Source organism: Protopterus annectens, chromosome 5.part1, assembly GCF_019279795.1.
Source record: "Protopterus annectens isolate FY-2018-M chromosome 5.part1, PAN1.0, whole genome shotgun sequence".
Taxonomy (NCBI): Eukaryota; Metazoa; Chordata; order Ceratodontiformes; family Protopteridae; genus Protopterus; species Protopterus annectens.
In genome coordinates this window covers 322,658,029-322,672,930 of record NC_056736.1, presented here as the reverse complement: position 1 = coordinate 322,672,930, position 14,902 = coordinate 322,658,029, and the positions used below count along the sequence as shown (strand labels likewise).

General features: G+C 41.0%; 1 protein-coding gene across 1 annotated transcript in view; it reads right to left on the bottom strand.

The window, feature by feature from the left end:
- Positions 1-14,902, bottom strand: part of GPR180 (G protein-coupled receptor 180) — a 552,808-nt gene that overhangs the window by 34,458 nt on the left and 503,448 nt on the right. Inside the window, exon 8 of the mRNA XM_044073002.1 lies at positions 4,600-4,677. Within this exon, the coding sequence (XP_043928937.1) occupies positions 4,600-4,677 (78 nt within the window). The remainder of the gene's footprint in view (positions 1-4,599; positions 4,678-14,902) is intronic.

Below are 14,902 nucleotides of genomic sequence, written 5' to 3'. Positions count from 1 at the left end.
TCCAGTCTTTTTTAACAGACAGGGAAAGATGGACTGCATCATGACCATCCAAAAGGTTTCTTTTTGACTGAATTGACTTCTCTCAATCAAACTGAGCATTTTTCAAAACTAAAAAAAATCTACAGTAATAACTTTATCCTTTCTGGTCTGACGGAATCTCAGGAATGGCACTTTTTTATAAGGATTTATATCTCTTTTACTGGTCACACTTTGGACAGGGTTAGATGTCTGACAGGGGAGAGATTGGGCATGGGAAGAGTGTGGAAGGGAATCATATAGCATGCCTCTGGATATTACTGGCCTTATGCACTTGTCCTGTGTGAAGGACAGGTACGCATCTAATAGGATGAAGAGAGACTCCCATAACGGTCTCCAGAGTGTGACAGCTGAGAAAGGTCTCACAGTTCAGGCTGCTGACCGACAAAGGAAGACTAGAATACCTGCTGCTGACTGTACAAGCCTGTAGCATGGTGACCACTCTGAAAATTGCCACAGCCAAGTTAGTTCCTTCAAGACCTCCGGCTACTACTTTGCTGCTGCTAACCACATAACCAGCTAACATGGACTCAGTGTCAGTGGAAGTGGGTACTGTCGAGATTGGAACTCAACATTAACAGCAGGCAAAGCATTACCAACATGTTATACATTTTCTTGGTGAATCTGTATAAATGGGCAAAAAACAGAAGGCCCAGAGAAGATTGCATAAGAAAAGGCTGCCTCTGTGTCACTTGTGAAGTCTCTCAGGCACACCCAGCTGTGATGGTGACTCTGTGTTGATGACTGCTGCTCTAGTTTAACTGTGAGCAACACGCACGATGAGATTAACTAAGGAATATTATACTTGCCGACTGAGACAGCAATTTGAGCTTAAGCTGTCCATCTTGCAACTCCTCCGGTGACTGACACTCTTCATCAGCCTGCTCACATGGGAAATTTAGTATGTGAGCCACACAGCTTGCCATCCTTAAAGAAAACTTGGGAGGACTCATACATGTGATTCCCAAATCGGTCTATGGGCCTTGTTTCCTTATTTGGGGGCGGGAGGACAATAGAACTCTGTGTGCAGCAGTATTTTAAGTAACAACAGAATTTGGTTTGGAAGCATCTACCCAGTAGGTGCAGCCTCAGAAAGCCTGAGAATTCTGTCTGATCTTCTCAGGGAAAGTGCCATAGTGTCAGATTTCCCATGCAGTTTTTCCAATGAAATATGCCATTTTAATAACAGCAGGGACCACCCCAACAGGCAGGGTGATGGGTACTGCTAGGCATCTTGCAGGATCTTTTGCAAAGAGACTAATAAGTCTGAGGGCCATCCCTCTCTGTCTTACCATCTGAAGGACTTCCCCAAACTTGAGGTCATCTGGTGGGTGAAGGTGAATCACCTATCCCCTTGTCTTCAATACACAGAACAGTCTGGGAGACTACTGTGGGAAGTCCAAGTTGCATATCTATGCATCCTACCAGATCCTGAAAGTGATGGGTTAAAGGACAACAAGGAAAGCCTGCACTGTTTTAGATAGCTGGGACTGATCGTGCAAAAGGCATCCATCCCCTCTATCCTGTTAAATGAAACACTGGATGCCTAAAGGGCCACACAAAGACATGTCTCCTTTTAGGGCCATGTTGTCATAGGAAGAAGTCGTGCCACAGGTGGCAAATGAAAAATAGTCCATGTCTTTAGTGTTTATGTCAAAATCACTGCCATACTCAAGGCTGAGGGCACCAGCATCTGCTTCTAGAGGCTAAAGCCAATTGAGGCCAATATCAACACAAAACACTACAGAGTTGAGCAGACTATCAGCCCAAATTCAGATAATGGGACTGAGACACTTATTAACTCTGGGATCACTGCTTACACAGTCAACCCCAAGGCTGGAAAGCTGCTTCACTAACATTTTCTGTTGATCCTTAACAAAGGTCTCCATCATATTTTTACTGCCACCCTCTAGAGAAGAAAAGGAGCGACTTCAAAATGTTCTTGTTCACAATGGACAGGAGGTAAAGTTCTATATACCTCAGAATTTGAGAAAAGTTATTCAGTTCTCATAAAGTTACTGGTTGACTTCTCAGACAAAAACATTCCCAGGAATGTCATCCACAGCAGAAGGACAGAGTACAAGTCAATTATTTTCTTCTACTCCAGGCATTTGAGGAAGATGACCTGGAAAATAATCTCTTGCTTGATCAGCTTTATGCACTTTCTTGCCTTTCTCACTGTCTTTCTCCTTGTACCTAGCAGAATCATGTTTGGTAGCTATGGACTCAGCGCTAGGGGTTGCTGGAAAAGACCAAAATGGAGTGCTGAAAGGCTGCAGCTCCCCTAGGACAGTATGCAGAACCATACCTCAATCTAAACAACAAATTATCAATTTAGTTTTGTCTTTAAAATGAAGGTATAAAGTGACTGACAAATACTGTCAACAGCAGAAAAATGATTTTCACCTAAGCAAACTACGAATAAGCTATGCCTTTCTCAGGACAAAATTATGTGCCACATTTACACTTTTTAAACATAAACTCTCTCTTACCAGTAGACTGTCAAAACAGCTTAACAGTACATAACTGTTGCACTAAATAAGTAAAAAAGTGTAAGAAGAGCAATTAGCAAAATAAACTGCGAGGGTAAACTGATAAACATGCCAAGGCCTAGGAAGGATAACAACTATAAATAAAATGATTTATAAACTAAACTAAGAAAAGATAACAACACTTGTTGACTGCAGCAGCCTGTACCATTTCTTTTCTAGCTGGATATGTAGCAAAACAGATTTTTTTTATGTAATATATGTTGACTGGTTTAATCCCACTAGGCTAGTGAGCTCTTTTCAGGAGAGAACCGAGGTGGTATTTATACTACTATGGGAAATGTGGTCAGGGAATTGGGAAACTTCTACTACCCTTTTTGACAGATGTTGTGGGATCTTTTACATCCATGTGAGCTACCATCAACTCATGCAGATGGGGCCCTTAGCTTAATGTCAATAAGAACAAATTAGGAGATGAAGATAGTTTGCAAAGCATAATAGGCAAAAGCAGAGGCAGCGTGGGAATATTTCAGATGCAATCTGACTAAAGGTCTGTGGCTTTGGTATTACTGCTGAACAGTACAGACTTCTTTATTGTAACTTTAAATATTCTCTTTATCTTCAAGGTAGTACGACATCAGAGAGAGACGCAGCCTTCAACATCAAGAGTAGACAGTACAGCCCCCTCAATAAATAGGAGTGTAATTAATGACATAATTTGATTTAAATACATTTTACTATTGTTTCTACATTCTGATGTTAAGTTTGGGCTTCAAAACTCTATCTTCAGTTTTACAAGATTTGCAATGCCAATGAGCACTGCTGCTATTTCTTGTGTTAACCCCATGCTATCTCACCAGATCATTCCCCAGAGGTAAGCAAGATGTGCAATTTGCACACTTCCTGTTACATTTTTATAACTAAACTCATTGCATAAAGTACAGAAAGTCTCTGTGTTCTATACTACTTTCTGAGAAGCTGAAACAATGAAACTGGATTCAGGCAAAATCCATCATGCCCCACAGCGGATATCTGTAAGCAAAACCCAAGTAGATAGTACTGCAACTGCCTGACTCTAGTAAAAGACACAACACTGACTGTTCCTCCATAAGATGGAACGTACATCATCCACTACCCCCCATAAGATAAAAAATGTTAATATTTACTGCCTCACCATAAGATAAAATTTAAAGTCTACTGTCCCTCCATAAGATAAAATCCTTAACATCTATTGCCCCTCCATAATAAGCCATTTAGTACTTAATTTACTGTTTTTGTGTATGAAATACATTGCTGACTTAACTCTCTTGTTAACAATATAAAATCTACAGATTTTAGCTATTTATACGTGCTTGCTAATTTTAAGCCTGAAAAGTACGTACAGGTTTACTTGCTCTCTACCATGTATTCTCAATTTGGTGGGAGAAGTAACCCTTACTGAATGCATCACAGAATAATGATTAAGGACAAGTTTACTTGGTCACGGTCATTCATGGCAATTTGTTAAAATGATTAATTGCTGTGGAATATAGCACCACTCCCTGCTTCGTGCACTTTAAAAACTAATCTGGTTTCTCTTACTAATAATAAATTATGGTCTTTTTCTCTCCTCAATACTCCCATCAGACATTCCTTTCTTGATACAAGCTAATTATTTCCGGACTTTCTCAGGTTTACATTCTCTTTAACTTCTCCTCCAAGTTCTCTTTCTCACCCTTAATGGATGTTAGATCAAAATGTGGTGTCAGAGGTCATGCTACTAGAAAGCTGTGTAAAGAACATATCATGAAATTGTTCATAGGTTCATAGATTAGTACTAGGCTAACTGCCCTTGTGGGCCATTTTCAGTCTGGCCAATTACCCCATGTGAGAATCAAACCCTGCACCTTATGTTTGTAAGATAAACACCTTAACCATTATGCCAACCTCCCACCTTTGCAGTTTAAATCTATTGGTGAGTTTGACTAATGAAAAGTCAAGGCTGTTAGTACACTTAGGAAGTACAAAGTTCTTATGCTAGCAGTTGCTACAGACAGACTCGGCATGCATAAGTTGCTATGATTGATTCACTTACCTTTTCTTGTTGATGCTGTCTAAACACAACTGAAACTGCTACAAGTACTGGATGGCACAGGAACCACAAAAAGCATCCCTGAAGGACAGAATGGTAGAGATAAAGACAGTTAGTCACAGAATCCCCCAAAGATACAAATACCCTCCAAGAAGGCCTGGCACAGATCAACAGCTGTTACAGAGCCACAGTCTAAAACTCAGTGCCAAGAAATGCATAATAGTAACCTTTGGGAAGATGGCTGATAATCTCCTAACACCCAGTGGTCAGGGTTTTGGGGACCCATGTGGACAGTAACCTGGACTTTGACTATCATGGGTGTATGGTAGTAAGGAAATCACTATACATTGCATAACATATAAGCAAGGGTATAGCATCTAGGTTTAAAGGATGTCTCTGTCCCTCTGTATGTGGCCATCATCAGACCAATCATTGAGTTTGGTATGTACCAGGCACACGCAACCACTGGAGCATCCACAGAGGTTTCTCACAAAAAAAAATACATGGTGTAAACAGCATGTCCTGTGTGGACCTCCTTTAAGCCCTATCCTTGTTCTCAATTGCCTACAAACTGCTGAGACACTACTCATGCCTTGCCTACAAAGCATCATCTGATCCTGCTCTGATGCACCTGTTGCATATCCGCAAAACAAACAGCATCAGAATAATCTGATCTAGGGACCTAGACTTCTTCTGCAACATAATCAAGTCACGTTGGAGGGACAGGTATGCGTCTCAGAGACTGCCCTTCTCTGGTGCAGGCTTCCCATCATATGACACGGAGTTCTTCCCTAACCCAATTCAAGTGTAACGTGAACCAGTATATGGGGAATCAGAAATGTACCCCATGTTTGACACCTATGTCTCTAATAGAAAAAGGCCTATAAATGTTTGACCATCCATGCCCAAGCCTACATCGCAGTTAATGAAGTCTGTACAGAAGATATTACAAAATATATTACTAGAATACAACATGTTTAGTCTGTATTACACAATAAAGATCAATTAAATGAATGGATTAATTAATTCTTTAGTACAACGAAAAAAAGCAAAACAATTAAAGACAATATAAATGCTGCAGGACACCTGCATCTCATTTTTGACCTCCCTATGTCTTCCCTGTCATTAGGAATAGAACCCCTCTGACATCACTCATTACATGTCTGACCTATCTTAATGGCTGATAATTCCATATTGCTACGGCATATTCTTCCAGATTCAACAGAGTTGGATTGTGGTCACATACGTTCCTATGCCAGGTAATGAACCAGGTCCCTGGCAGCCATACCATTAACCCATTACTTGGTTGTCACTCCAATTGCCAGCTCAAAACTGTCAGTCTGCATACTACTTTGTTCTTTACAGTTTTCACACAGAACTGGGTTTCATTTAAAACATTTTTTTCAAATGTTACAGCAAAATCAGTGACATCCATTTTCTAAACTAAACAAGCATGTAAAACACAACTTCACTTCCCTATAAACTCACATTAGTGAAATGCATTAAGCGATCCATTACACAAATCTTCTTCTTTCGTCTTTTCCCGGTTAGGGGTCGCCACAGCGGATCATCTGTCCGCTCATGATTGGCAGTGGAGTTTTTTGGTGTTGACTTGCCAGCCTGGTGCCCAACCTTCCACAGAAGGAACACGCATGCACACACACACATCTAGGGCCAATTTAGAGTGCCCAATTCACCTAATGCATGTCTTTAGGATGTGGGAGGAAACCGGAGCACCCGGAGGAAACCCACGCGACCACAAGGAAGACATGCAGACTCCACACAGAAGGCACCCCAGCTGAGAATCAAACTGGAGAACCTCTTGCTGTGAGGCAGAAACGCTAACCGCTGCACCACAGTGGGCGCCCTGATCCATTACACAAATGATGTGCAGATATTCATAATCAAATAGCATACAGTGCATTTCACACCTGTCTGCCTGCAAAAACAAGCCAAATTAAAACATATTCACAGTAAAAATATTAAATTTTAAATTCATAAACTTCATACCATCTAGCTTATTCATAGCTAAATAAATGCACATTGTCAACACTCAACAAAACCAAGAAGCCAGAGCTCATATTCAAAGAACGTGGTTCATACAATCATGCTCCTGCTTATTACTATCTATTTACTTCCTTTACATGATAACTACCCTTGTGCATAGGTAGTTGCTAGGCTTGCAGTCCACAGAACCACTGAGTACCTTAGCCCAAATTTCCAGTTGCCCAGAGCATTTTCTGGTTAAGTGACTTATTGCACAACAAGTACACAACACCTGAGGGTATCAAACCCTCTACAACCGGAACTACAACTAACAACCTTAGCCTTAAGTACAAACTGCCAGACAACAGTACAAAAAGGAGAGGAAGGTTTCAAACACAAATCACTGAGAGAGGAAAATAGTAGCACCGACCTATCACAGTAACTTCTTAATGGCAACTTGACAGTTGGCGCAGAGGATTAAGCCTCCAAGCTGCCTGCCCTTGTACAGTGTTTTGATCCTAACAAGGACATTTTGTACACACACATATTGTAACAGCCAGCTTCTTTTCAGCAGTAGTGCAAGGTAGTTTCCAGGCAAAGCAGCATTGTTGTGGCAGTCAGTGCAAGTTAGTTTTCAAGCTTTGTGGCAGAGCATTCAATGCATATTTCATCTGGACACGTAAGCAATTTCACTTGCAACAATGTCCACGTCAAAGGGCAGGGGTGTGAGAGATGTAAATGGATGGTGGGTGGAGCTTCCTCAGGGGGACGCAACCTGACTGGATGGAGGCTGGACGGGACTTCCTTAGACATGGAATGAACTTGTCTTCCAGACATGTTTTCTAAAAAGGTTATTATTCAAAGTTTAGTCTTACTGTTTTAATGGGCCTTTCCTGAAGCTCCCTCATGGCTCCTGTTTTGCCCCTATTATAATTCTCCACAGCCCTGTAACAATTGGCAAGTATATGCATTTATATACCCTGCACTAATTACTTACTAATTGCTGGACAAATGATACAATTCTTCAAAACGTTGAACAGCTCGCTTCTCCAATACTTAGTATTGTTTATTGCCTCAGATTTTGACAGCATGCATTTTAAGTATAACTAATATAATACAAAGGCAAACCAAGAGAATTTGTCAACTGACTACAGATCTTACTTATGTTACTAAGGTAATGGGGGATTTAAAAGCACAACTTGTAAAAAGGAATTATTCATGTGCTTTAGTTGAGCAAACCACTTCCAATTTGTGTAAATGTAATGACTTCAAAGATCCACAAGGTGGCAGAATTACATAAGGTAATAGAGTTGACTGAGCTAAGTCAGTGGATGGAACTGTACACAGACAAGTAATATTTTTGTGAAGTGGTACTTGATTCATTTTTATTTTTTTTTAACTTCATTAACTTCACAGTGTCATGCTAATGTGGCTTAACATACACCTAAAATACATGCATTTGCAATTTTACAGTTAAGTGCAACATTTATTTTAGATGCATATCTAGCCCCATCATTGTAAAGAATTACCATCAATCCCTTTTTACGCAGGACAGTCCTTATTTGAGTACTTGCATCCTAAGAACAAATATAAAAAATAACAAATGAACTGAGATTTTAGGACATAAATATGCATCCAAAGTTTTCTGTAATAGTTACATAAAACAAATATTCTATCTGAAACACATTAACATTACTTGAAACAACAGAAACAACTCAAATTCTACAACACTGGACTTTTACTTTGGCAGAAAATTGAAATTCAGTCCTTTGCAACGGTTGTGGGTATGGTTTGTCAAGCAAAATATGCATCATAATAAATAGACTCCCCAGTGAAATGCTGGTACTCAAAATGCCAAATGCTAACAAGCCAAAAAAAATGGACTGAAAAAAAAAAAGAGAGTGAATCTCAAAAATTGCTCCTTTAAACTTCTTTTTGTAGGGGAGCAAGCCTCCCCTGCACCCTCATTAGGGGAGAAAGCCCCTCTCCCGAACTTATATATACAACTCCTAGATCATCATACATCAGAGTAAAGTCGGTTCGTTTGGCCATTCAGTCTCCATGTTGTAGGACTCGCTCTAGCAGGTCCCATCATTTCAAATGATCACCTAAAAATGTCCTACTTTCAAAATTTTAAAAGATGGCCACAAGTTAATTAAAAACACTATTTTGGAAAACTGAATAATGTTTAAGGCATATCCAGAAGTTTTTAACATACAGGGAGAAAAGCCTTTTTTTTTATAAACATACAGGTAAAAACTGTGAAAATTAATAATGATGCAAAAGTTGAACTTTGCAAAAGGCATTTACACTATAATTACTGCAAAGTTGTTATAGAAGGTTCTATTTATTATACTTGTGCAACTGAGAAGTTGCACGTTAGCAACTTTTTACACTTAACACAATCTATTTTGTGCAGTTCATATAGGGTAAACTTGAAAACGCTGAACTGTGGAACATATAAACATTTGTATGTCATAAAGACATGTAATGAAAATAATGCTCTTTTTTTAGGCATATAAAAGTTTCTATTACTAATAACATAAAAAGATGAAACTGATTTAGGGATTAAAGGTGGTTATGCAAAAATGCTTAAGATATTTAAGGCTGAAATTGCAACTACTACTGAATACCTGTGTACCTTCAGGATTAATGATGCCCTTAATTTTAACTGCATGCTAAACAAGCTCCCTAGAAATCCCTTACAGCAATTACTTTGTTATGAAGTCTTACTCATGCATTTTCCTGACTATACTGAGCTGAAACCTAGTCTTGTGCTTCAGATAAATCAAAAAGGTCTAATGTTCTAGACTCATTGTTTGGGGAGGGGACTACAGCTCTCTTTCTTTTTCCTCCACTTTATTTTTCTTCAAAAAGTGGTCATGAAAATTGAGATAGCTAAAGGGGCCTCACTCCAACATTCCCAATTGTCGGGGAGTCAGAAGAACTATTGTGGTCTCCTAGGGACAGATGCTGCTACATCTGGCTCTTGCCAAGCCCCTGCAAGACCAGCAAAATTGCGCTGTATGCAGAAGGGTAAACACAGCAGTTTGGTGGAAGTCCAGCAGAAATCCTCCTGCAGAATTTCTTCATCCATCCAAGCACACTGGGGAAATTTCCACTTCTATATCTGCATCCAGGTTGGGGGAATCTGTGGAGGAGTCCTGGTATTTCCTTTTCATTCCTGTTCCTGGGAATACTCAAGGGGAGGGTGATCCAAGTGTCAGCAGCAGGAATCTACACTGGACACCTTTGACATGTCCCTTGTGGTGGATTTCCACTCACTCCCCTGGCACTATGGGAAGAAAGATGATAGGCTAAACTACTAAACTGGGGGTCATCAAGGGTGGAGATGAAGATGGGCCCAAATCCAAGGGAATGTCATGGGGCCTCTGTAACACTACCTGATTCAAAGTAATTCAGTAACATGGAAGCCATTAGACTCCCCTCAATGTTGGTGTCAAAACACTCATCACTGTAGGGATCATGCTGGGTCCTGGCAGGAAGATCAAAGTTAATATGAAGGAAGACTTCAGTGCTATGATGTGAAATGCTGAAATAGACAACACTGACAATGTCCCCAATGGTATAAAGGTTGAAATCTGCACTGACCTGTCCATACCAAAGGCCTTAGCCCTAGTAATCTTCAGCACAGAAAGACTCAGAGGTGAGATTACTAATGTGGAGGGAATCACCCAAGTTGACTCAAAGGTTGGCATCTGTGCTGATGATGGAACTGGTGGTAGTAAAAATAGCTATAAAGCACCCACTGTTAATGATGTACCTAGGGAAGGAGCAGAAGAAATTAAGAAGAGTGGCCTTTCTCTTTCCACCCTAGAAACACACAGAGAAGAGAGGACAACCATATCTATCTATGCTTTAACCAGCCTTGTCGTCATATTTTCCCAGCTTATACGAAAAGAAGGACTGCTGATAAACCTAAACAAAGTGATGGACAAACATGAGAACTGCTTGGATTGCAGGTAGATAGATAACTCATCTTCTGAAGAAAAAAGTACTGTTGCGTAAAACCTTACCATAACAGTAGATGCCCTTCTCTTCACTGTTGCAGTGTTCTTTACATAAGGGTTCTCCTGCCAAGGGTAGCCCCAAATTTCGGCCAGTATACCAAAGCCTTTGAAATTTATAGATGCAATACGTCACACGTATGCTCCCCATGCAAGGTGTAGGGCATGAAAGTGATGTACGTACATATACATACCTCAGAAGTGAAAAGCACCAGGAAGAACAAAACGTCCCTAGGGAGTAGGATGAACATGTGCAGAGAGAAAAGAAAAGAAACAAAACAAAAAGAAAAGAATCTGTGGCCAGGAAGGCAAAAGAAAAAGGGCAGAGCAGAAGGGGAAGGAGGTAAGCAGTGAAAACTGCAACACTGAAGATAAGGACATCTATTGTTTTGGTAAGATTTTACACAACTGTACCATGTCCCTTCATATCATTGTTGAATTATTTTTTACATAGGGGAGAGTACAAAAGCTCAAGAGGAAAATTGCAGGAGGAAGTACAGAAGAGCCCTCTAGAAACCCATGCAGGACAGCTCTGACAAAGCCAGCTCTTGCTCTGGAAACAATACCCAACTTGTAATGTTTACTAAAGATATGGGCAGAACTCCAAGTAGCAGCCTTAAGGATGGAATTGGTGTCCAGTCCTTTGAAAAGAAACACCAGATGAAGCAACAGCTCTGGCAGAATGAGACTTTACAGAGATAGAAAGACATTTACAATGAAAGGAATAACAAAAAGTAATGGTCTTAGAGATCCAGGAGGATATGGTTTGTTTAGAAACTGATAAACCCAAAGACCTAGGATGAAAGGAAACAAAAGGTTGCTCAAATTGTGAATGGCCTTAGTCTTATCCAAATATCTGAGCTGTCTATGTAAATCCAAGGTGTGAAGAACCTTCTCACCAGCAGACTGCAGAGAAGGAAAAAGAAGGGCTAATTAACAGATTGATTAAGGAACATATCATTTACCACCTTGGGCATAAAATAAGGATTAGTGCAGAGAGACACCCTGTCCCTTTAAAAAACGAAGAAAGGAGGAACGGCCATAGGAGCCTCGAGTTCATATACTCTCTTGATTGAAGTAAGGGTCAAAAGAAGAACAGTCTTCCAAGTACAATGTTGCAAGGAAGCTGTGGCTGCAGACTCAAAAAGAGCCCAAGTCAATATTTCAATAACAAAACTGAGGTCCAAGGAAGGCAGAATAGGCTTCCTGGGAGGCCTGATATGAAGGATGTGTTTAAGAAATTGCTTGACCATAAACCTAGAGGCTAGAGGAGGAGTCAAGGACAGACAAGCAGAAATAGCTGATAGGTGAGCTTTAACTGAAGAATACGCCAACCAAGCATGGAGCAATTCACACAAATGAGAGAAAACCAGAGGGTTCCCCACTGAAAAGGGATCCTGGTTACAAGAGAGGCACTAGACAGAAAAATATTTTCCATTTGGACAAATACAGTTTCCTGGCCTTCTGCAGAACATAAGCAAGTCCTCAAAAAAAATGTGCCTAAAAGGCATCAGTTGAATAGTGGATAAATGAGGATGGATAAGAGACCCCTTGTCTTGTGTGAGAAAAAGGGAGTCACTAGCAAGATTTTGTGGGAGTCCTGCTGGATCTTGAGTAGGACCCTCAGAATCAGGGGAAGGGGAGGGAAAGTGTAGACAAACATTCCCTTCCAAGAAAAGAATAGGGTGTCCACCTTCCAAGCCAGAGGGCTTGGGACTCTGGCACAGAAAACAGGAAGTTGTCTGTTCAGAGAGGAGGCAAAAAGATCTAACTGTGGAATACCTCACTGATGGATAATGCCCAGAAACACATCTCTGTTAAGCATCCATTCAGGAGCCTGTGCACTGGACCTGTTCAAAGAGTCTGCCACTATACACTGCTCTGAAGGGGTATAAACAGCCCAAAAAGTCTTTTAATACTACCGCTAGATCCCAGACCTGAACAGCAGTCTGCAAAGAAGGCAGGACCATGTACCCCCTTGCCTGTTTACAAACCACATCACTGTGGTACTGTCTGTGAAAACTTTGAGAGGTCCTGGAAGAATATGAGAATGAAAAGCCTGAAGAGCTACAATCTCCTTAATGTTGATGTGATCTGACCTGTAATGGTGAGGCCAGACCCTGGACTTTGAGGGAATCGAATGAGGCCACCCCACCCCTTGTCTGAGGCATCTGAAAAGAGTTGTGAGAGGAAGTCTTAGGTTGACAGAAAGCTTATGAATCCACCACTGAAGCTTGAGTTTGAGACATGGAAGAAACAGAACTAGGAAAGCCAGTGGATGACAGTGTTGACACCACACAGACTTGAGGAACCACTGTAGTTTTCTCATATGGAGCCTGGCTACAGACAGCATAGGAATGGTGAAAGCCATGAATCGCAGAACCCTGAGAAAATCCCTGGCTGTGACTGAAGCCAAAGGAAGAAGACACTGAAAGAAGGTGATGAGAAAGAGGGTCTTGGGTGGAGGCAGTGATACTAGCATGGGAATAGTCTGGATTTGGCAACCCAGAAAAGCATGACTCTGAGAAGGAACCAAGACTGATTTCTGAAAATTTATGGTAAACCCCAGGCTCTGTAAAAGACAAAAAGTAAACTGGAGGTGGTGCAGAAGGACCTCAGGGGATGAAGCGTGAATGAGCAGGTTGTCTAAATAAGGAAAGAAAGATCTGAACCCCTCTCATCCTGCAGAAGGCACCGACTGGAGTGATGCATTTGATGAATACCCCTGGGGCAGTAGAGATGCCAAAGGGTGAAGTGAAGTACAGAAATGAAAATGCAAGGAAGAAATGGAGAAACAAAACTTTCTGAAAAGGGGATGGATGGGGATGTGAAGGTAAGCATCCCTGACGTACAGTGATACCAAGAAAGTCTGGGCAAGAAGAAGGAACAGGGTTTGAAGGAAGGGACAACGTTCAGAAGGAAGGGGACCTTTAGAAAGGTGTTGAGCTGAGAAAAAAACAGAAATGGTCTCCAGGTGCCTTCCTTCCTGGGAACCAGGAACATCCTGGAATAAAAAACCTTTCCCTTCATGGGCAGGGGACACAACTTGAATGGTGTCCTGAGCCAGAAGGTCCTGAAGCATTTCTGGAAAGAAAGGAAGTTGTTCCTAAGAAGGTTGAGGGATGCCCACAAAAATTGGAAGGGATTTCTGCACCACAAATAATCCTTGGCAGATGAACAAAACCCAGGAGTCTTGAGTGACCCTTAACCAATTTGGAAGGGACAGGGAAAGATGAAGGAATAAAGGAATCTGGCCTACACAGGTAGGAATCTCAGTACGCATACAAGGAGATACATGCCTAGAAACCTTTTTACTTTTCTGTGGATGGTGAGACTGTCTACAGACAATGGCAGATTTGGATGGATAATTCCTCTGAAATTTATAGATAGTAAAAACAAAAATGTTTAATTTCTTACAAGGCCTTACCTTTTTCCTGGACAGACTTAAAAAGCTCAGCAGCAGCAGACCCAAAAAAGGTTCTTATTTAGCTTTAATATCGTCAGGTAAAGGCTGAAGACAAAGCAGAGAGCAACATCTAAAAACAGAGCCAATGCAGAAGTCATAAAGGAAGCATCAGCTGCATCATAACTACATTTAATATAGTGGGGAGCCACTTGAGAGGTAAAACCCAACAAAGAAAGGGCCAATACATTCCCTTCTGAATCAGGGAGGTCAGCAAGTGCCTGGAAAGTTTGAGAAAAAGGGATAAAGCATACCTGGCCATATGTCTGGTAATTAACAGTCCTAAAAGCCAGGGTACCAGCAGTAGTATAGACCTTTTTGCCCAGACATTCCATGGCTCTAGTATCTTTATCAGAAGGAAACAGTTTAGTAGATGGCAGCAGTTTAGAGGGCTTGTCAGAAGAGACCGCTACAATAGAAGGATCAACAGAACAACATTTGTACAGAAATCTGCAATCATCAGGCACCTTATAAAATCTGTCAAGTTTCTTGTGGGATGGAGGTTGAGAATCAGGGGCCATACAGGCTGCTGAAAAGGTATGTAAAAGGTCAGCCAAGAATGGAGGTACAGTAGAGGGTTTCGGAGACTCCATCTGGAGAAAATCATAATACCTATTTTGAATATCGGAAACCTGAGAACAGTCCCATTTAAAATATTCCACCATGCAAGAAACAGTGTCCCCAAAAGAGAGTTCTTCTAAGAGAGAATCTGGACTAACAGAATCCTATTCCTGAGACCCATAATCCAAAGGAGAAGAGATTTGAGAAGAATATGCCAAGGATTCTTCCCTAGAATCCAAATGTTCAGAGGACTCCTGCTCTCTGGGCT